Below are 24,225 nucleotides of genomic sequence, written 5' to 3' on the forward strand. Positions count from 1 at the left end.
AATTCTCGGATCAGAGTGCTCTCAAAATCCTGACCTTGGTCTGAGTGGAGGCGGTTTGGAAGACCGTAGTGAACGAAGTACTTCTCCCATAATATCTTCACCACTGTGATAGCTTTCTGGTCTTTAGTGGGGAAGGCCTGGGCATACCGGGTGTAATGGTCCGTGATGACCAGCACATTGCATATTCCTCAGCTATCAGGCTCAATGCACAGAAAGTCCATACACACAAGGTCCATGGAGCCAGAACTTTTCAGATGGCCCATAGGCGCTGCTCTAGTAGGCAGGGTCTTGCGTTGGATAGACCGAGTACAACGGCGACAGTGGCGTTCTACGGCCTCTCACATCTTGGGCCAGAAAAAGCGATCTCTGACCAACCCAAAGGTCTTCTCTACACCGAGATGTCCATGCTCATCATGTAGGGACTTCAACACCATGTATTGCAAGTTCTTAGGGAGGACTAGTTGTCGTCTATCGGGGTGGTTGTGGTATTGCACCACCCGATAGAGAAAGCAGTTGTCAATTTCAAATTTGTTTGCTTCCTGCATGAGCAAAGCAACCAAGTCCTTGGGAGCACACTTCAAGAGAGCTGGGTTCCTTTTTTCAACGGCTTGCCTAATAATACTAACTACAGGGTCCTGTATTTGATAGTCTACTAGATCTTTCCACCGTAGCACTTTGTCATTAGTTATGTGCATTCCTTTTGGATTGCAGTAGGCTGCGGGGACAGCCTGCGACTGGCATCCCAAGGAATCTGCAACCCGTAATTCGGAGAAGGCCACGTGATCATTGATGATGGCGGCAGTGTTACACATAGCGCGCACCCCTGGTCCTGGGAGTTCTTCCCATTCCTCATCATCTGGAGTAGCACTTAGCCCTGGCCTTCGGGAGAGGGCGTCAGCCCCGACATTCAAGGGCCCCGGCTTATACCTCAGGGAGAAGCGGTAATTGTTCAGAGCTGCCAGCCATCGGTGTCCTGCTGCATCCAATTTGGCCGAGGTATTGATGTACGTGAGGGGATTGTTATCCGTCCTTACCTCAAACGTAACACCGTAAAAGTAATCGTGGAGCTTCTCGGTGATCGCCCACTTGAGAGCCAGGAACTCCAACTTGTGGACGGGGTACTTCTGTTCACTGGGTGTCAGACTGCGGCTAATGTAGGCTACAAGCCGAAGGCCCTCGGGGTGCTTTTGGTGCAGGACGGCACCCAGTCCATTGAGACTTGCATCTACATGCAGAACGTATGGTTGTTCGGGATCAGCATACGCAAGCACCGGCGCTTCGGTCAGACACTTCTTCAATTTCAGGAAGGCCTGTTCACACTCAGACGTCCATTTATCGCCAAACGGTTGGCGGGCCGATACAGCCTTCCTTCCTGTATCTTCGGGGTATATCTTCAACAGATTGTTCAGAAGTTTAGCTCTACTAGAGTACCCCTCCACAAAGCGACGGTAATACCCACAGAACCCCAGGAAGGATTGTAGTTCCGTGACATTCTCGGGACGTGGCCTGTTCACGACCGCTTCTACTTTGGCTGGGTCGGTGGCGATTCCTTGAGCAGACACGATGTGCCCCACTTAAGTCACCGAAGTGTGACAAAACCGGCACTTGTCTAGGGACAATTTGAACCCTTCCTTCCCAAGGAGGTCTATCACATTAAGCAGCCTCTCTTTGTGCTCTTCCAGAGTCCTTCCGAAGACAATGATGTCGTCCAGGTAGACGAGACACTCCCAAGGGTTCATGTCCCCGATAGTCTTCTCCATCAGTCATTGGAAGGTAGCAGGGGCCCCACATATACCTTGGGGCATACGTGTAAATTGATAGAACCCCAGGGGACAGACGAAGGCTGTTTTCTCCTGATCCTCTGCATTCATGGGTACCTGATAGTACCCGGATCGTCGATCGAGCACGCTGAACCATTGGCTTCCGTTCAGAGCATTCAGGATCTCTTCAATGCGAGGAAGGTTGTACTGGTCCGGTATCGTACGATTGTTCAGGGTTCGATAGTCGACACACAGTCGTACGGATCCGTTCTTTTTCCTCACCACCACTATGGGAGAGGCGTAAGGGCTCAGAGACTCCGTCAAAATCCCAGCGGTCTCCATTTATTGCAAGACGTTCCTTACATCGTCCACATCCCTAGGGGCAATGCGACGAGAGCATTCACGGAACGGGGTGGCGTCACTCAGTCTAATGGCATGTTGAGCACTGCGACTGCACCCCACATCCATCTCGCTCGTGGAGAACACATTCCGTTGTTTATTCAACTGGGTTGTCAGCCGCTCTTTCCACTCAGTGGGCAATGTCGACTCGCCGAAGTTGAAATGTAGATCGACTAACTGCTCACTCGCTGCCGCCGCATTCACCTGGGTGTTGTTTCCACAGGGCTAACCGGATATATGCAACCCAGACTCTGTCCGGCATCAAGTTGGAGAGATGTTCTGCACATACGTAGGTTCGTAGAGGGATTTTAGTCGTCCACTCTCTCACTTCGGGTAGTACCCTATACCCTCTCTGAACCTCTTCTTCAGGGGTACTCTCCAGAGAGAAAAGCTGGTCGTTCTCATCTCGCTCGGGATAACAGCACCAGACGGCCATTCGTTGCACTCCCCCTGGTAAAATGGTCGTCAGTCCGCATTGACGATTGTAGAGATCCCCGTGACGCTCTAAGGCATATACCCGGTTGCACTCCTCTCGTAGTACGGGATCTAGGAGCGAATTGGCCAGCGGTAACTCGTTGGTCTCCTTCAGGTATGCTCTGATAACAGCTTGTACTATATCAGTATTGGTTCCCAAGATGATTGGATACTTGCATTGGTCTTGGGGCTCCGGGCATACCATCGCCGCTACATGCATGGGGTGTTTCTTACCGGTGTTCAGTTGGAGTATTTCCAGTTGAACCCTTACAATCCCATCGATGGGGTAGTCTTCATTACTTAACCCCCTAACCTTCATATGTTCGGCCGACCTCAGGGGGCAGTGTCTAAGGTGCTGGCCATAGAACTTGCGGTATATAATGGTCACTTGGGATCCGGTGTCCAGTAAGGCAGAGGCATAGATTCCTTCCAGTACAACAGGCACATTGGCGGAGGGGCCTACTTGACTGTAAGCATCCTCAGGTAAGGCGTCATCACTGAGGCCGGTGTCAGGAGGAGCCTCTTCGGGTCCAGTAGGGGTCTCTGGATCAGACTCTGCCACTCGCACGCTGCAGACCATTGGCCGGGCTGAATTCCCTCTATTGGGAGGTTTTTCCTCCGGGGGGTCCTCCCTCTCTGGACAGTCACTGGAGAAGTGGCCCTTCTTACCGCAGTTATAGCAAACGACTTCTCTGCGCTCAGGACAACCCCTGTACGGGGAAGATGATTTCCCGGATGGTCTAGATTTGGAGACCGGGATCTTGAGTGAGGCCTCCTCTTCCTGACTTGGAGGTTTCTTGGCCTTTGGCGCAGAAGCCACCTGAGATTCACTCTTTGGAGACTCCTTAGTCTTCTTGGAAGTATGCAACCGGACGTAGACCTCATGTTCTTTTATCTCATCCATTAGCTCCTCCCAGGAAGGTGTGTCACCTCGCGTCTGAGAATGCCTCATCATGAGTACAATATGATGGTTGGGAAGGGCTCCACTCAGGAATTGCGCGCAGCGATACTCATCCACCTCTGCTGCAGTAATACGTTTTCGCTTACGTAGCTCCTATAAGACTGCTTGAATCCTCTGTAGGAAATCAGATAGATCCTCTCCCTCTTTTTGGCAAAGGTTGTAGTATCTCTTCATCAATTGTCCTATGTCTCCGGTTCGCCCGTAAGCCCGCACAAGAGTCTCTAGCATCTGATGCGTTGTAACGTCCGCATGCTGTTTTTTACACATCTGTATTGTGGTGGACGCGGGAGGACGTAGGCATTCCATTATGCGTTGCCGCTTCACCGACTCAGAGCATGTCCACTCTTCTAGGACCTGAGAAGTGTATTCTCTCCAGACTTCAAATGCTTCTTCGCCAGTCGGGGTCGGCTTGGTCCCTGAAAAGATCTTTAACTCGCGATACTGCTGCGAGGCCGGAGCTTCGGATTTGGACGCCCCCATTTGTAGGATAGCCTGAGCTAGCATTCGGATGTCATCCCCAGGTTTAGAGGGCGAGCTGGCAATACTTAACGGTGGACTGTAGTCTGTGGGAGCGGCCCGGTCGGCCCCGCAATAACTTTCAGGAGGGGAAGGTGATGTATGCATAGCAACCTCTTGTAAGTTCGTGCGAGAGCTGCGGGGCTCAGATTTTATAGGCAGTTCAGGGTAGACAACAATACAGCAGGAACCTGTCGGCCTCGCGAGCCACAAGCTGGACGGGCCCCGGTCTTCGGTTATATCTTGCCCTATACTCACTAACACGGAGCAACACTCCTGGTCCGCATCCTTACGTCGTTCCAACACTCTTATTTTGGCAGCATCCCGGATATTTGGGTGCTGCCTCAAGGTCATTTTTATTGCCGAAGACGGAGTATCAACAGGGACTCGGCTCACCGCGAGCGTGTGGAGCGGCAGCAGTTGCTGCTCCACGGCCCAGTCATACACTTCTGAGCGTGACGGGGACGGTAATGGTGGTGACATACTTAATAACTGAGGGGGCACCCCAGGTCTGAATCTCAGCAGCACCTCCAAATGTAACGGGTATTCCCTCTATCCCAATCACAGATACAGTGTGTGTGGGTGGAAACCTATGTGTTACCAGGTGTGGTGCATATACCTGTAGGTCCACAAGAGGCCTGAGCCGCCGCTTGTTGGGAACCTGGGGTGAGTCCGTCAGCTCGATCTGATTTACAGCGCCTCCACCTGTGCAGAGTTCTAGAAATGTAGAAGGTTGCCTACACAGGACCCACATACACAATAAGTACATACACGGGGATGTATATAACCAGTTTATATATATATATGCAGGAATAATACACACTTAATAACACTCCCCCTAAGGGGTAACTCCACAGTCTAGAACGCAGTCCCAAAGTGTCTTTCACTCCACTAGGAGTGTACCTACCCACCACCGTGTATCCCCACACAACGTGTCCACAGCCTAACTCCTTTGTCCCATGGTCAGCGCTGCCACTATGTGTAATAATAATAATATATATGATATGTTGGTGCACTTAGGAAGGTACCTGCCGAGCGCTCCTGCACTCGGGCCAGCAATCAACTTCAAAAAGGATCTGCCGCTTGGTGATCCCGACTGTCATCCAATGCTTCCTCGCACGAGGGTCCGCCAGGGGCGATCCCACCCTGGAGATAGTCTCTGTCTCTTTAGCACAGACTTGAGCCCATCTAATACTAGTACTACTGTGACAGGGTCCCTAACCTAGGGCCTGTCCCTGTAGCACCACAAGCTGGGGGGGGGGTCCAGGACCTATCTGGGGCCTAGGGGGTTACTGGCCTAATGCAGTGGGTCACAGACCCCTGGACTCACCTCCTTCCCCTAGCTCTCCTGGTCCAGCACTAATCCTCTCCCGCGTGCGCTAAATGTATCAATTCCCTGCAAGCAGGAAGCTCCCGCAGCCCTATTGGCTCCCTGGTGTCATGGGGTCACTCCCGAGGCTCATGGGACTTGTAGTCCCGTTCAAGAGCCTTCCCTAGTAGGCTAGCGTTCGCGCGCTTGTCCTGCGCATGCGCGAACTTCCCTGCCGGTCCCTACACCGAAATCCCCACTGCGCATGCGTGCGCAATCCACTATGGCGGCGCCCTGCACCGGGAGCCGCCGGAGCCCTAACAACGCGACCGCACGCGTCCCCAGCAACCTGCGCTCTCCGAGAGAGGCTCGCTATGCGCGCACAAGCCCCCACACCTCCCCACGAGCGGCTGCTTAACTCCCAACCACCGCGGTGAGTACCCAGAGGGGGGGGCCAACAAAACAGAGGGGGACCTGGCTACACGTGGAAGACTACCTTCAGTTCCTGGAGCCTTCGGCAGATGGAGGCGCTGCACTGCTAAGGAGATATGTGGGGTATGAACCCCAGAAGCCTGGTCCTGTGTCCCCACTACCATCGGCGGACAACTCAGCTCTCCTGTTGCCAGCAGGTATCATGCACCACACGACCAGTAATGGTCAAATCTCCCACCGGGTGGGGGAAACACTGTTACACTTGTAATATATTATATATGTGTAGCCTGGTCCCCTCCGGTCCCCCGTTTTCCTTCCCTTAACTCCGCTGCTGGGGGGGTGGGGGAGATGTTGTAGGGAGGTGCAGGGGGTGACGGGTTCACCGGCGGCTCCCTCTCTAGGGCGCCACCATGGTTGGTTGCACGCATTCACAAGACTCACGCATGCGCATAAGGTGTGCGGCTGCCATGTTGGGGTTGGAGCGGCAGTTCGAGCATGCGCAGGAGAGGGCGAACCATGACAGCCATGACAGGTCGCGCATGCTCAGCACGCTATGCGCACGCGGCCCCAGTTTTGTGAAGGCTCCCCGGGGACTACAAGCCCCATAATACACAGGGGCAAGACAGTCAGCTGATGGCAGACAGCCAATAGGGCTGCAAGGACCGCTGCTCAGACAGAGATACAGTTTGGCGCGCGGAGAGAGAGAGGAGTCGGGATCTGGACAGAGAGGGTGCAGGTAGGGTCCAGGGAGCAGTGCTCCTTTGGACTAGGCCAGGAACCCCCCAAGGTCCCAGATAGATCCCCTGAGCCACAGTAGATATTGTTAACATTGCATACTGTAGGGAAAGGCCTCAGATAGGGACCCTATGAGAGATATGCTGCAGGACATTGCCTGAAGGAGAAGTGCGGCCTGGGGCCTGGGAGCATACCAAGACTCCTTGATAGAGACTATTTACAGGGGTACACTCCAGCGGAAAGCCCCTCCAGAGGCATCCGCCTAAGGATTCCCCCAGGAGAGGAGCAACAGATTGCGGCACGGAACCACGTCGCTGATCCGAGGAGTCCTACTATTTACCCTGGTCTGGACTAAGACCAGGGAGGTATTAACCACGGGCCCCAACACAGGGAAGCGCGCTATCCCACACACACTCTTTGGGGGAGGGAATAGCTGGTGGACACTCAGTAGTTAAGTGCCCAGGCAGCCCAGAACTTTGAGGGTTACAGTCGGGAGTTGTTACTGTGGGGAGATGCGTTGAGGGGCTGTGTATGTGGATGGTATGTATTCTGTGCATAGTACATACTGTTATCCTATATCTGTGTGCAATTACTGTGTGTATTGGATCCGGTGAGGGGCTCCTCCCACCACGTCGGGTTCCCTCGCCGGTGGAGGCGCTGCATCTAGGCGATAAATATACCCCAGGCTCCCAGTGGCGGAGGCTCAGGCCTCTTGTTAGCCGAACAGGTGACAGCAGCACAGGTAGTTTCAGTACCCAGGGGGTACAAGGGGTACATATGTATGGTACAGATGTTATCAATGTTGGCAAGCTGATGAAATATAATAATTAATGTATTTAAATGTATGTAAAATGACATTGTAATTAGCTGAAAGAGAACTAGTTGAAGATCCCTGATATATAGGATTACATGTGATTACAAATGCCCTATTATACTGTATAGTGTAATAAACACAAATGCATTTCCACATGTGTCCAGTGGAGGGCAGCATACACAGGCAATCAATGACAGACCATGCAGTCTGCTGGAGGAGTGGCACTGTTACAGGCCAATGCTGTTGTAGGCCAATCAAGGTAATGAGGGGGTGTGATGAACCTCTCTGCTCCCACCTCCCCGGCTCAGAGGCAGGCGGGGAGGGGAGGGAATGTGAAGTGAGTTTGGAAGTATTTGTTGTGCACAGAGGGATTTAATGCAAGATCAAGAGCCAGCCAACCAGCATCCCTAAGCTGTGCATGTACCAGGCATGGTGAGCCCTGCACTGCACAGAGGGGACACAGGCACCCTGCACTGCACAGAGGGGACACAGGCACCCTGCACTGCACAGAGGGCACACAGACACCCTGAGCCCTGCACTGCACAGAGGGGACACAGGCACCCTGCACTGCACAGAGGGGACACAGGCACCCTGCACTGCACAGAGGGGACACAGGCACCCTGCACTGCACAGAGGGGACACAGGCACCCTCAGCCTTGCACTGCACTGCACACAGACACCCTGCACTGGACAGAGGGGACACAGACACCCTGCACTGCACAGAGGGGACACAGGCACCCTGAGCCCTGCACTGCACACAGACACCCTGCACTGCACAGAGGGCACACAGACACCCTGCACTGCACAGAGGGCACACAGACGCACTGCACAGAGGGGACACAGGCACACTGCACTGCACAAAGGGACACAGGCACCCTGCACTGCACAGAGGGCACACAGACGCACTGCACAGAGGGGACACAGGCACACTGCACTGCACAAAGGGACACAGGCACCCTGCACTGCACAGAGGGGACACAGACACCCTGAGCCCTGCACTGAGCACAGAGACACCCTGAACCCTGCACTGCACAGAGGGCACACAGACACCCTGAACCCTGCACTGCACAGAGGGCACACAGACGCCCTGAGCCCTGCACTGCACAGAGAGCACACAGGCACCCTGCACTGCACAGAGAGCACACAGGCACCCTGCACTGCACAGAGAGCACACAGGCACCCTGCACTGCACAGAGTGGACACAGGCACCCTAAGCACTGCACAGAGGGGACACAGGCACCCTGAGCCCTGCACTGCACAGAGGGGACCCTGGCACCCTGAGCCCTGCACTGCACAGAGGGCACACAGACACCCTGCACTGCACAGAGAGCACACAGGCATCCTGCACTGCACAGAGAGCACACAGGCATCCTGCACTGCACAGAGGGGACCCTGGCACCCTGAGCCCTGCACTGCACATACATAATTATTATTATCTGCCGCACTGGGACATAGAGTGATCCCTTCCGGATATTAGGGACAAGATATGCCCTGACCAGCAGCACAGGGAGGAAGGCAGCCGCCCCATACAATGTGCATGTGAATAAAAAGTTATTTCTGCTCCAGCAGGGAGAGAAGGGTTTGTGTATGGGGTTTAAAAAAAAATTTGCATTGTGCTTTATTTTGTTCCTGTATCTGTGGAATTAGACTGAGAATGAAAGGATTTCAGCTGTGCTTTTTCCTCATCTCTTTGTACACAGTGGCAGTGCTGCATTTATACAATATATGTCTCCTGGTCAAGTAAGGGGCCCTTATAGGATTTGAAAAGGAAAACCTTCAACATGGACAACACATCAGTTTTATGGGGGAGACCTGTGACCCCCCACGGGTCTGGATTAGACGATCCGACTTCTCTGATTATCCGAATCCCTATATGGCATTTCCAGGGGGATCATCTGGAATGAAGAAAGATGTGGGTAAAAAGAAAAAAAAGTCCGAAAAAGTGACTGGTGTTGGAGGAAACCCAATGTAGGATTTCTGCACGAGCGTCTGACCTCGTGTCCCTGGCACAAACATTACAGCTAGAAGTTTGGCTCTGCAGTTTTATATGGGATTATTTGTTGTGGTGGATCCATTGTTCGTCCTTGGGAGTTTTTGGCTGGATCTCTAGGATACCGTGGAAAAAACATCTTTATGGGCCTGGTGTCTCTGTCTCCGAGCTCTGGATTGTGATGCACAAACTCCCCGTTGGGAATATTTGGGATGCTGATTAAGGTAACTGTGATACCTTGGTGCTTATGCAGATGACACGGTGTTGGGTTGGATACTTTACATAAACAGGCACAGAAATAGTCCTGTTCTGTCGTTAGCGTGACGAGGCCTGGCATTCTGCAGATTGCAACGTTTGGGGCACTAATTGTAACCCCTTCACTGCCAGCGGAGACGGCAAAACGTCCCAGCCACACAGACTGCTAAAGTAAAGGGAAGTAGCCCAACCGGCCCCCCACGTTTAAATATATCCCAGACCCCTCTGAGAGTCTGCCCAAAATAGCCAACCCAGTGACGCTCCCCCCTGCTCTAATGCAGAAAACCGGTCTCTTGCCAGGGTACCGACACGGTTATTACGGAGAAGCATCTCTATTGAAACCAATGGGGTGTTCTTTTCTGAAGAAACGTTCATTATTTAGCCAGCACATTGTGATTAAATGTTCCGCTATAGGTACACATACCCCTCGTCCTGTCACTCATACTATAGGTACACAAACCCCTTATCGCTTCAATTATACTATAGGTACACATACCCCTTATCTCTTCACTTAGACAATAGGTACACATACCCCTCATCCTATCACTTATACTATAGGTACAAAAAACCCTATTCCTTCACTTATATACTATAGATACACGTACCCCTTAAAGATTTACTTAGACTCTGGGTACACATACCCCTCATTACTTCACCTATAATAAAAGGTACGCAAGACCCCTTATTTTTTCACATATAGGTACACCTACCTCTCACCCCGTCTTACAGGTACTGTAGGTTCACAGGCCCCCTTACCTGTCTTTAACATGTCCTGTAGGGACACAGACACTCTTACCTGTCTTTTACATGTCCTATAGGGACACAGACCCTCTTACCTGTATTTTACAGGTCCTATAGGGACACAGACCCTCTTACCTGTATTTTACAGGTCCTATAGGGACACAGACCTCTCTTACCCATTTTTTACATGTCATATAGGGACACAGACCTCTCTTACCTGTCTTTTACATGTCCTATAGGGACACAGACCCCCTTACCTGTCTTTTACATGTCCTATAAGGACACAGACCCCCTTACCTGTCTTTTACAGGTCCTATAGGGACACAGACCCTCTTACCTGTCTTTTACAGGTCCTATAGGGACACAGACCCTCATACCTGTCTTTTATAGGTCCTATAGGGACACAGACCCTCATATCTGTCTTTTACATGTCCTATAGGGACACAGACCCTCATACCTGTCTTTTACATGTCCTATAGGGACACAGACCCTCATACCTGTCTTTTACATGTCCTATAGGGACACAGACCTCTCTTACCCATCTTTTACATGTCCTATAGGGACACAGACCTCTCTTACCTGTCTTTTACATGTCCTATAGGGACACAGGCCCTCTTACCTGTCATTTACATGTCCTATAGGGACACAGACCCCCTTACCTGTCTTTTACAGGTCCTATAGGGACACAGACCCTCATACCTGTCTTTTACAGGTCCTATAGGGACACAGACCTCTTACAGAAAATGTCACATTCACACACCGCTTCACAGACTCTCTCAGGGAGGGTTGAGATTAAAATATGGAAGATTTGTAAACCTTGCACTGACTTGAATGGAGATAAAAGGGGGTGTTTCAGGGACACAGCAAAATAATTATAGGGTTTTCTGCTAAAACAAAATCAGGGACTCTCCCTCAAAAGTGGGGATGAGTTTGACAGTGTGACACCCCCGTACTGTAGAGACGTTAGGGATGCGGATCTGTAACTCCACTCCGCAGAGTTACACGGGACACATATTTCTGAGTCAGCACTCACATGAATGAGTTAGGAGGGACACATACCTCGGACCTGTCACCTGACAGGGACATATATCTCTGATCCCGCTCTTGTCTGTGTCTCCATCACATAGACCCATGTTTACTAAACGGTGCTATGCCACAAGACACAGAGTATGGCATAGCAGCGCTCACTAAATATGGGCTAGAATCCCCAAAAATACTCCTGAAGTGACACAATTTAGGTGTAAAGGGTGTCGATACGGTGACACTAAGCTCCATTCAATCACTGCAAATAACGTGATGTTATCGAACGGGGAGGGGGGGGGAGAGAAGGGGAGGAAGATTTTGGCATAGTCCTTATTGACTTATATATCCCCAAACATTGCTGTATACAACACATGGAGACATCCCCGTGAGACACACCTGAGATACCTGGAAAAGATGCTAATTTAAATCATTTGACTACACTTTGCATATGTAAATGACGTACTTTCTCGGGAACCCCAGGTGTGCTGCTCGGTCTGTCCCCCTCCTCGGTTAGGGACAGTGTGTCTTAACTAAGGTGACGTTAAGTTCACGCGCCAACTTGACCGGGCTTGAGTGGATATGTGATGTTAGGGTTAATGGATCTTTTTCATCTCATCACAAACATCCGTAAAAATAAACGCTGCCGTATCTTAACGAGTAAAACTGGGTTTGGGTTATTCTCTTTAGTGGACAAGCGTTACTATTAAATGATGTTCATTTAGGTTATCGCTGCGTTGATTAGCCGGTGTGTAAGATTGCGCGCTTGCGCTGATTACGGTAGCTGGGGGCTGATGTCTCATTTACTGCAGTATGGGACAGATGGACTCAGGTGGGAAACCCAATGTCTCCTCCCAAATGAATGGGCAGTAGCTTGCCTTATGACTAAACCTTTTAGTGTGTATATACACGGCAATGTATAATGTGCGCATGTCATATATTTATCACAGTGGCTTTCAGTTTACCGCTACTATTATTGTTATTTATTATGTCGCCAACATACTCCATTTCACTGTACCACTATTGTGTATTCTATGACGTGGTACCATTGTTATGTATTCTATGACGTGGAACCACTATTGTGTATTCTATGACGTGGTACCATTGTTGTATATTCTATAACGTGGTACCATTGTTGTATATTTTATGACGTGGAACCATTGTATATTACATGGCATGGTACATAGTTACATAGTAGATGAGGTTGAAAAAAAGACGTACTTCCATCGAGTCCAACCTATGCTAAATTTAGACGACAGACACATTATCCTATATCCGTACTTGCTGTATATTGATCCAGAGGAAGGCACACACAAAACCCCAGTGACATATCATCTAATGATATCCCATAAGGGGGAAAATACATTCCTTCCTGACGCCTAATATTACAAACAAAAAAGGAAGCGCTCTAACTAAAGTGCCTATACTTGATATATCTATTTCGGAGCCGCTGGAAAAAATAGAACTGTTCCCAATTCTTGGTGGTTTTCAATCCCAGAGATGATCAGCGCGACACATCATAGGGAAGGGAAGAGAAGGAGACACACAATAGTGAAGCAAGTTCACAAAGTAAAGTGTGCACAACAATTGGTGAGATATGCACTTACATGCCAGGGCCTGCGGTCAGGCACATCATGCTTTCTTTACAGTGCCTCCACGTTGTTTAGGAAGGAATTCGAAGCTTGTTTTGTTGAAAAAGCCAACTTTTATATATATAAAATCAGGATACACTTACACAGACCGTGGAAAAGCACATGGATAGACCAGTCCGACACACTTTGAGATTATCCCCGGTTCCCATAAGGCCTAAGGCTGCACCTGTAGTGACGGCGACGCGTGACGTCACCCGTCGCCGCAAGCGAAAGTTGTATTTTGCTTTGTCGCGGGCGACCAGGCTCCCGATTGGTTCAGGGGCTGTCACATGAGGCGACAGCCCATGAAAAATCAAATAATTACGACTACCAAAAATCGCGCTGCCCCGTCGCTTACTATAAGCGCACGTGGCGGCGACAATGCATTTGATTTCGGGCGACGTCGCGTCGCGGGCACTTTAAGCGCGGCCTAAGTCTGCACTTTCTGCGACAAATCAGACAAAGCTGCCTACTATCCTGGGACTATGTCACAATATATATATATATATATATATATATATATCGTGCATATAATAAAAAAAAGTGCCTGCCTGGTGTATCTCTGTAGACACGAGTGTGCAAATCTGTGTATCACTGCATCTACGTGCCAGTGTGCAGATTATGTGCATTTGTGTGTGTGTGTGTGTGTGTGTGTGCCACAGTGTTAATGTGTGCGCATCAGTGTGCATGTACCACTGTGTTGGGGTGTGTGTATCAATGTGTTGATGTGACCATATCTGTGTGTTTCACTGTGTTGTGTGTGTGTGTGTGTGTGTGTGTTTCACTGTGTTGATGTGTCCATATTTGTGTGTTTCACTGTGTTGTGTTGTGGTGTGAGTTTCACTGTGTTGATGTGTGTATCAGTGTGTCTTGGCGTATAGAGAAATGTCACCTAGGGTCAACATTAGTGAGATTTGACAGTTTTGGACCAAAGAAATGGTACTTAAGTGCACAATAATAATAAAAAACTTCTTCCCGTGAAACTCCATTGAAGTGTTTGGGGTCACAGTCACAGATCTGATAATGCTAAAGATCAGTAAGACTGTAACTGGCGCCAGAGAGTGCAGGGTGGGGCAGCTCTGTAATGTGTGTGAATGTGTGCCTGGCACTGCCCACGCCCTGTGCTCACACACAGGGAGGCCGGATCGGACACGGGCAGCAGCAGTGACGGACTGAGATACTCCAGCTGCTCTATCCCAATCTCTTCCCACACCCGGAGAGCAGCACCTGGTACTTCTGCTCACTGTTTCCTGGCATGGCTCATGGGACATTAACCCCTTCAGTGCTACAGGGGCCTGGTGGTCACTGCTTTAGTTATCGGTGAGAAACAACCATTTATGTTTGACTTTCTTACGTAGCCCTCCTTGCCCGGCTCCTAAGGAGATTACACCGAGTGTCTCTTCGATGAGCTTACTCGGTGTGTCTTACCGTGTCGGGGTGCTGGATCCGTGCTGCCCGGGCAATGGCAACGCAATGCTGGGGGGCTCCAAGGACTTTATTCATACAAACAGGAGCTTTGTTAACTGCCGTCGATTAAATGCTCAGTCTCAACATACACTTCAAAATAATAAATACATACTGACTGGTATATTGCCCGGTTGTACTGTCTGTATGATCTTCCCAACCTGCCCCAATCTCGGCTCACTAGGGAGGTACTAAAGCTTGTCCCATGATGGGTTACCTAACTGATCCCTCTTCTGTGTAGCACCTGCAGAGCTCCTTCTCCGGTGGGCCCCCGCTGGGGCGTGTGCTAGGTCCTCTCGGGCTGGGGCGTGTGCTAGGTCCTCTCGGGCTGGGGCGTGTGCTAGGTCCTCTCGGGCTGGGGCGTGTGCTAGGTCCTCTCGGGCTGGGGCGTGTGCTAGGTCCTCTCGGGCTGGGGCGTGTGCTAGGTCCTCTCGGGCTGGGGCGTGTGCTAGGTCCTCTCGGGCTGTCGCCAGTACACCCGCCTCGGGTACTGAATGCCACCTCGTGGCTTCTGGGTTAGACCCCAGTTATGGTCGCAGCTTAAACGGGGTGTTATAGACGGTTATCCCGAAGCAACGAAAGGAGGCCGGCTCCCGTAACAGTAGAGCAACAAAGTAGTGAAACCTCCCTGTGAGTGTTGAGTGGGCACTCACGGGAGCACCAGACCCGCGAGTCAGGACAGTAATACAGTGCAGCATTGTTTAATGTGAGTGGTGTCCTCGTGCCGGGGGACGCGGATAAAGACGTGCGTCGTACTGAGCTACAACTGTTCCTGGCGCCCATTATTTCCGCTCCTTGCTCGCTCGTCGCTCAGCCGCCTGAATCCAGGTAACCCACGCTGCATAGCCACGCGCCGCACCCCATGCTGCATAGCCACGCGCCGCACCCCCATGCCGCATAGCCACGCGCCGCACCCCCATGCAATCTCCCCGGGAGCCGGGCATGGAGGGTTACATGTATTTTTAAGATAATTTGTAACCCAACGTTTAACCCCTCGTGCGCCAGAATTGATTAAAATACTTAATAGTTTCTGCCACAGTCATTACACCTCCTACCGTTACCAGGAGAAGAGCAGGCCGGCCTGTAAGCCATTCTCCGCGCCACATGAATGCCGCCTTCACCATGGCGCGATGAACCGTCCATATCATCCCAGTCAGGGGTCCACGTCCCTACTGGTTGTCTCTTTCTAGCGGTCTCCAGCTGCTTTTCTGGCAACCTCTTGAGCCCCCTCTTGCCCTCTGGCAATCTCCCAGCTGCTCTTTTCATTGCTGCCTCTGACTGTCTCTTAAGCTCTCTCTATCTATCTATCTATCTATCTATCTATCTATCTATCTATCTATCTATCTATCTATCTATCTATCTATATCTCTCTCTCTAAAGCTTTCTCACTAAAGCTTTCTTTCACTCTCTATCTCTCTCTCTAAAGCTTGCTCTCTCTATATCTCTCTCTCTAAAGCTTGCTCTCTATCTCTCTAAAGCTTGCTCTCTCTATCTCTCTCTCTCTAAAGCTTGCTCTCTCTATCTCTCTCTCTAAAGCTTGCTCTCTCTATCTCTCTCTCTCTAAAGCTTGCTCTATCTCTCTCTCTCTCTCTAAAGCTTGCTCTCTCCCTCTGTCAGAATGGCTTTCTTGCTGACTGCCCATCTTGCTCTGTCTGGCTGTCTCTCTCACTCTGGCAGTCCCTCTTTCTCTCTCAGCTTCTCGCTCTCTTTTGCTGGCTATCTCTGCCTTTCGCCCTTTTACTGTCTCTCTTTCCCAGTCTCTTTCTTCCCTTAGTTGGCTGTCTCTCTTTCCCAGTCTCTTTCTTCCCTTAGTTGACTGTCTCTCTTTCCCAGTCTCTTTCTTCCCTTAGTTGGCTGTCTCTCTTTCCCTCTCTTTCGTGTTCGGACTGCCTCTCCCTCAGCAGTCAGGGCCTGTGCTGCCCTACCAATATTCCCCAGGTCCTAAGATACCGTCGGATCCAGGCTGATGGGCTGTAATGGGAAGCTCTGCCAGCCCTGGGGTCTCCGTGATGACAGGCTACAATGGGAAACTAGCTCTGGCCCTCACTAACTCCTATCTCTGCCCCCCACTTCGCTACAACCCCATTAATCACCTCGGTTCCCCTTGCGGTCTGGATGGTGGTGAAGAATTGTACTTGGAGGTCCCTACACGCCCCCCCCCCCCCCCCCCGCTTTCTGTACAACCCCTGTCAGTCGCCTTTCTGCGGATCCCAGTGTCCGTCAGTACCTGGAATTGGTCAGCGGGTTCCAGAGCTTGTTGGGTCACAGCGGTCTCATATTGGGTATACCTTTGCCACTGGGAAAACGTGGCGGCCCCCTCCCGCCACCCCCATATGCAGAGTCCTTCCAGGAATGATTTCCTCAGGTCGCAACAGTCCTGGCTGCACCAGGGTAATATTAGCACCCGAGTCTCCCAGTCCTTGGGTGAGGGACTGGCTGCAAGGGGGCACCTCTATTTTCCTGCGGCTCAGACTACACAGGCACCTTGGGGCACTCCTGAGGGGCGATGAGGGGCCATTGTGGGGTTTGCCCGGATTTATTCTCCTTCCATCCTAGGACTCTCCTGTTAACCGCTGGATTCCTGTTAGCCATGTAGGAATCTGCAAGCTGGCCAGCCTCGGTGGGAGACGTAGGAACTCGGTCCTTACCCCACTCTCTCACTTCATGAACTAGGAGATCCAATAACCATGCAAAGCTGTCAATGTCTACCCCCCAACCCCCTGCTTGCACACAGATGTCAGACGCCCCACCAGGCCAGAAAAGCCGTATAACCGCCCTGAAGGACCCGGAACTTTTGCCTGTAGATTTCAGAGGTGATATTGAAATGGTGCAGCAAGCTTTGATGGCCTCATAATCCTGGTCAAGGTGTGCAGGAGGATCAGCGAAGACGTCCAGGGCACTTTTAATCAACTTGGGCATGACATAACGCAGGGAAGTGTCCAGGTTCCCACCTTTCGTCAGGCTTGGGACATGCTCCACACGGGGTTTGGAATGGCTGGACTCGCGGTTGCTTGGTGCTGGTGATACCCTCTGGAGCTTTGCAGCTGGTGCCTTAGGTCCACAGCAGGTCTCGCATTCTGCAGCTTGTTTTTCTGTTTCCCGGTCTGCAGCATATCTCGCTGCTTCGCGTTCTCCGGCGTATCTCGCTGCTTCGCGTTCTCCGGCGTATCTCGCTGCTTCGCGTTCTCCGGCGTATCTCGCTGCTTCGCGTGCTGAAGCTTGTGTTTCTCTCTCAGCCTCGTGCTCTTGGTACTGGATGATGAGCTGCAACCGCATTGCATCATCTACTGGTCCCAAGTGCTTGAGAGTAGTTTGCATCACACATCCGGGGCACTGGCCGGCTGAGAACTGCACGAGTCCTCAGAATATGACAGTCCTGGGTTCCTTTACCCGTGGGCAATTTCCTGGGATAAGCCGCCCTCAGTTCCGCTGGTTGGTCGCCCTGGCCCAGTGTAATACCTGGCTCTCAACAAAAAACAAACAAAGACGCCCAAAGCTACTTCCAATGTGACAAAAATACACAGTGCAATACCTATATATTCTCTTGAAAAAGGATCATTTAGTTTAACCCTTTGGCCAAAGCGTCTTACGTCTGCTGCCACTTTCAAGGCATGACCGTTAGCCGGTCCTAACACTCCCTGAGTTAACATCTGGCTCTCTTATCATTTTCCAGCAAGATTTGTACTGTATCAACTGTTCTTTATCTTTTACCAAGACTTGGGAGATCTCTCTGCTCACACTGAGTCACCAGCGCCTCTTTCGTCTGGCGTCGGTATAGAGCCATGCGAAAGAGGATAAGTGCTGCACACCAAGTAATATGATATAATAAGAGATGATACAGTTACCGGTGCTCCCATCCATGAACGAAAGGCTGCATCCAATCCACGGCATACAAAGAGAGATGGAGGATAGGGCACCCGTGTGAGCCCTGTCCTCCATCTTTCTTTGTCGGTATAGAGCCGCCATGTTCACTACACTTACTCAAAATAAAATGATAGCAAAAGAAAAACAAGAGAGGAAGGGCACGAAACTCATCAGCTAATGAGAGTTTTATGACTTGAAAGAAAGGAAAAACCTCTCTTTGGACTTTTAAAGTTTGCCTCAATATATAAAGGACTTCATAACTTTGGTTCTATAATACTTGGACACACGTCATCCTCACTGTTACATCTGGGTACTTAATATTCACGTTTGCATATGAAATATGACCATATAACGCCTAGTTTTTGCATGAGAAACCGGTATCTGTCTTTGGCACCTCTTAATGCACCAGTCCAAGCTGCCGTTTTAAATGTTTTCCCCCTTTAATATGTGCATCAATGCAATCCACACAACGATCAGTAATTAGCTAAGTTGCCGATCGATCCGTCCTCCTGCGATCGATCTGTGAAGATTCGGCTCGGGGGTTCACTAAATGTCAGTGCAGCAGAAGAGGACCAGAGATGCAAAGTTCTGTGGGGAAGATCACGTGACCAGGCAGTCACTAGATACAATTGGTGCACTGCTAGAGAGAGGGCGGGGTTCAAAAGGGGTGTGCCAGAGCTTGTTTCAGAAGAGGATGTGATTTTGTAAATGGTTGCTATGGTAACCAAAAAAGCTTGTTACATTATAATACATTAAAAATTTCAGAGTTGTCATTTTTAAATGCTGCAAGTATTTTCTCATAGTTTGATTTATTAAAAAAACACACGTAGGATATTGCTTGGTCTGCAGCTTTAATCATGAAATGTTTGGCCTCATTTGATTTGTCTAATCGCCATTGTTACGAATATCTTTATTCTTGCAAACCTCTGTCAGGCAAATGATATCTTCATATTTAATAAATTTTCTCTTTTTGGAATACCTTCTCAGCCACGGCCCCTGATACTTTGCACAACCCCCCAAAGAATGTCTTACAAGGGGCCTTTAAAAGTGTCCTGTTTATCCTAGTGTCAGGACGCCAGATTTCAATCCCACCTGGCAAAAACAGATGCCTTTATTTCTAGATTCTATCAGTCCTATAAATTAGGCCTGGTCAAGGGCTCAACAGGCAATAAGAACAATTCTTGTGTTTCTAAGACCATTTGTAACCAACGTTAACCCCTCTTGTGCCAGATTGATTAAAATACTTAATTTCTGCCATGTTCATTACAATCAGTAATCAGTGTCTGTGTTTTAGACTAGGTGTATATATATATATATACATCAGTATCTCTGTGCTTAAAGTTAATGTGTGTGTACTGTAGCTCTGTAGCAGTGTATTAATGTGTCTACCTTATGTGTGTCGGTGTGCTAAACTTTTCTCTTATATATTTTTTCTCTACATTATATTATTTATAAATATTATTTCAAAGTTAGTATATAAAATGTGAAAACAGAAAGGATATGGGTTAGATGTCCTCTAATAACGTATATAACAAAACAAAAAGACCGATTCCTGCGCTCCTACCAATTAGGAAAACCTATAATAGTGATCTCATGAATAAAGGTTATTTTGTTTAAACCCTTTGGCCAAAGCGTTATAAGCCTGAAGCGAACGTCAAGGCATAACCGTATGCAGGTACCTACACTAAATATATGTAATTGTTGTCCTATGGACTAGTGAAAAATGTGAGAAAGCCCAGAAGGGGTTAAATAAAGCATATGCTTATGTGAGTAGTGCTTATGTATGTGTATATATATATATATATATATATATATATATATATATATATATATGTGTGTGTGTGTGTGTATATATATATATATATATATGTTTTCAAGTTATCCTTGCTTCATTCATTGTAACATCGCCGGAAGAAGAGATCAGTGTATCTCGAAAGCTCGCACAAATAAAAGCATTTCGTTAGCCACAGAACGGTATCATCTATTTATTTTTTGATTATTGAAGCTCGGCTAACACGGTACTGATACCTCTACATGTATATATATATATATATATATATATATATATATATATATATATATATATAGTGGTTGACAAATCACCCAAAAATCTACTCGCCACACAAAAAAATCTACTCGCCACCTAGTACCAAACGTGTGCTGCTTGGGCCAATATTTACTCGCCCGGGGGTTAAATCCACTCGCCCGGGGCGAGCAAATGTATAGGTTTGTCGAACACTGTTATATATATATTTGTATATGTGTGTATATATATATATATATATATATATATATATATATTCAGATAAGGCAGTTGGCACTCCAATAGGTGCTGTTAAGCCACAGGTGCACGTCCCATATAGAGAATGTAGTTATACGTTACCGTTCCAAGGATTGGTAAACAAGAGACAGCACTCAATGTTGAAGATCAAAGTGTATTAGTGAAAGCAAAAATACATCCAGAAACCCAACGTTTCGGTCCTACAGAATGGGACCTTCCTCAGGGGTATACAAAGGGAGAATGACACAGTTCACCACATATTTATACATCAAACACTGAAAGTCAATTAACCAATCACCATCACCCAATTAAATTAACACAAGAAACCTGCAGCTCTGATGTCATATGTTGATTAAGCTTACATAAGATACCTCCATACTGCTAATCACCCAGCTGTGTATTGCATCCATTGTCATGGTTATCAATGGGTGTGAGCTCTGATTGATATGGCAGGGGCAATAGGGAGAGGATATCTAAAGAATTAAGGCAGGTTGTGCCATACATAAGTGAAACATTATAAAACCAGGGACATATATATCAAACACTGAAAGTCAATTAACCAATCACCATCACTCAATTAAAATAACACAAGAAACCTGCAGCTCTGATGTCATGTGTTGATTAAGCTTACATAAGATACCTCCATACTGCTAATCACCCAGCTGTGTATTGCATCCATTGTCATGGTTACCAATGGGTCTGAGCTCTGATTGATATGTCAGGGGCAGCAGGGAGAGGGTTTTTAAAGAAGTAAAGCAGGTAGTGCCATACATAAGTGAAACATAATAAAACCAGGGACATATAGGTGTGGGGGAGTGTGGGGGAGTGGTGGGGATCATGATGGAATGTACTGACATAACTAGAGGGCAGAGCCAGACTATGTCATATGAACCATAAGTGCATATGGGAATACCACAATAAGTAGAACTTGCATGTAAACAAATGATGAATAAATATGTATAGACTTCTAACCAAAGGAGAGCAACAGAGGATATTATACCATGAAACACATCAGTGAAATTAATGTGATTGTCCACACACGCACATGTCCATAGGTATCATCAGGATCTGACCTAAAGAAAACAACTTAGCTTAAAATCCTCGTTAAGCCCTTTTGGGGTCATTGTACTTAAATCAAAGATAGCTTTAGCTTCCAGCTGTAATAGTAGTTTATTCCTGTCGCCACCCCTGGTAGGGGCACGAGCCTGTATAATAGGCATGCATCTTAGAGTTGCTAAACTGTGTCTGTGTTTCCTGAAGTGTCGTGCCACCGGTTGGTGTTTCAAATCATCGTCATCTTCAGCACCCAGAAGTGCCTTCCTGATTGCACATCGATGAATACTGATACGTTCCTTTAACATTCTCATCGTCTTTCCAACGTAGTAGAGCCCACATGGGCACTTGATGAAGTACACTACATATTTAGACTCACAGTTTAAATATTGTTTAATTTTTGTAGATTTGCCAGTCTGAGGGTGAGCAAAAGTACTTCCTGTTTGCATAAACTGGCAGTTGGTACAGCCATGGCATCTGTATGACCCCGGTTTTCTCGCCAGCCAGGTCTTTGCTGGCATGTATTTGTCAACGGGATCAGAATGTGTAAGCAGATCTCCCAGATTTCTGCCTCTTTTATAACAAAAAAGGGGTGGAGCATTAAAGTCTTTCCCAATCCTGCGATCATTAGCCAATATATGCCAATGTTGTTGTATAGACCTTTTGATATGTCCAGATGCAGTGCTGTAAGTGCTGACCACTTTACAGCGATCAGAATCAGTGGTCCTCATTGTTGGTGACAGCAGCTCCTCCCTCTCTGGGATCCTGGCTTTGATGAGTGCCTTATTGACTTCTTTGGGATCATATCCCCTCTCTAGAAAGCGAGAGGCCATCTCCAGAAGTGCACACTCCACTAGTTTGGGGTCACTCACAATTCTCCGGACACGTAGTAGTTGTGAGAAAGGGAGACCTGCTTTTAATGGTGGAGGATGATGGCTGGTTGCATGTAATAATGTGTTCCTATCTGTGGGCTTCTGGAATAGACGTGTGCAGAGTTTTCCATTGTCCTTATAAACAATGGTATCAAGAAAAGGAACTTCAATGGTACTGTAGCTAGCTGTGAACCTAATTGTGCATGGAATTTTGTTTAGATACTCAGTAAATGATAGAAGCTCTGTTTCCAGTCCTCGCCAGACCAGGAACACATCATCAATGTAGCGATAGTAGTTAGCGCCGGGTTATGTCCTCTATTTTTGTGTTTATTTAATTAGTTAGAGATAATAGAGATGTCTCAATAGATCACCAGGCTGCTTAGTCTAGTTAGTGCACAGCACTGTAGTATTAGTATTAGGTTTAGCGCTTTAAACAGTAATTTGTATTTTATAGTCTATTGTGATGCTTCATTTAAGAGGTGGGTTATATATATATATAAATATATATATATATATAAATAAAACACACAAATGCCCAGTGGTTGACAAATCACCAAAAAATCTACTCGCCACACAAAAAAATCTACTCGCCACCTAGTACCAAACGTGTGCTGCTTGGGCCAATATTTACTCGCCCGGGGGTTGAATCCACTCGCCCGGGGCGAGCAAATGTATAGGTTTGTCGAACACTGCAAATGCCCATTGCGTAATACAAGATTTGGAGGGTAAAACAGCTTTCACCCTGTTAGGGGGAAGTGTGGTGCCCAGTGCCTGGCGGAGTGTGCCTTTGCGGGGGGGGGGGGGGGTGTTTGCGTGTTCTTTTTGACGTGTACACGTGCTGGGAGAGGAGCAGTGGAACACCTCGTACAGTTAGCTGCAGCCTGCATCTGATCCAGGGCCTGCTTCAGCTTAAGATAAGAAATTCAATTTAACAAAGGAACACTTGTGTTTTTTTTCCCTTGATGGACTCAGATGGACATCGTGACTCAATTGTGTTTATAATTGTGGCCATATGTGTATTAGTAATCATTTGTGTGCATTCATTGTTTTTACTTGGCTACAATTGTTTTTCACGTTTTTTTTTATTATTCCCACTATTACACTTTAATCTATACTTGTTTATTATATACATATTACTTTTCGTAGCCCACCGCTCATTTTGAAATCAGTGTGTGTATAAAAATGTTAAGAGTTAGGCGCCTGCTAGAATTTTTAGGAGACAACGTTTCTTGGGGGGACGTGAGGAGGAGTCGCACCTTCCGGTCTGTCCCCCTGTGGAAACGTAGTGTGTAGGGGGATAAGAACTTTGGTGTGGTTCCGATAGCTGCTGGTTAATGGAAGGCGTCCTCAAGTGGGGGAAGGCACTCCTAACTTTAGGGCGGTCCTGCCCTTAAGTACAGCCAGGAGGCGGTCACCCCGTTGTATAGGGCAGTCTAGGTCGTTCTTTGCGAGGTAACGAGGTACACCATCCCCCCTGACTACACCTAGGCTCCCTCTTTCCTTCAGTACTTGTTCTGGAAGTGTACCTTATTACTTCCAGCTTTGTTTCGCTGAAAGCCTGTCCTGTTTCAGATCTCAGCAGCGCCTCCAAATGTAATGGTGTTTCCCCCTCCCGATCGCAGATAGGGGCCATTACAGGGTGTATGGTGAATAT

The 24,225-nt window shown here is 48.4% G+C and overlaps 2 protein-coding genes across 5 annotated transcripts in view; one reads left to right on the forward strand and one right to left on the reverse strand.

Annotated features, from left to right (window-relative positions):
- Nucleotides 1-3,687: 3,687 nt before the first annotated feature.
- On the reverse strand, nucleotides 3,688-4,593 carry LOC142497609 (paraneoplastic antigen-like protein 5). Its single transcript, XM_075609607.1, has one exon. The coding sequence runs from the start codon at nucleotides 4,591-4,593 to the stop codon at nucleotides 3,688-3,690; it is 906 nt and encodes a 301-aa protein (XP_075465722.1).
- Nucleotides 4,594-6,740: 2,147 nt separating this feature from the next.
- Nucleotides 6,741-24,225, forward strand: part of LOC142477723 (uncharacterized) — a 43,760-nt gene continuing 26,275 nt past the window's right edge. The window contains exons 1-2 of one of the 4 annotated variants that reach the window (XR_012793006.1): nucleotides 6,741-7,126; nucleotides 9,101-9,614. The gene's annotated coding sequence lies outside the window, so the exon portion shown is untranslated. Of the gene's footprint in view, nucleotides 7,127-7,149; nucleotides 7,833-9,100; nucleotides 9,615-24,225 lie in introns of those variants that run through there. The other 3 variants (XR_012793012.1, XR_012792964.1, XR_012793018.1) reach the window with 3 other exon arrangements.

The sequence above is a fragment of the Ascaphus truei genome, chromosome 1, assembly GCF_040206685.1.
Source record: "Ascaphus truei isolate aAscTru1 chromosome 1, aAscTru1.hap1, whole genome shotgun sequence".
Taxonomy (NCBI): domain Eukaryota; kingdom Metazoa; phylum Chordata; class Amphibia; order Anura; family Ascaphidae; genus Ascaphus; species Ascaphus truei.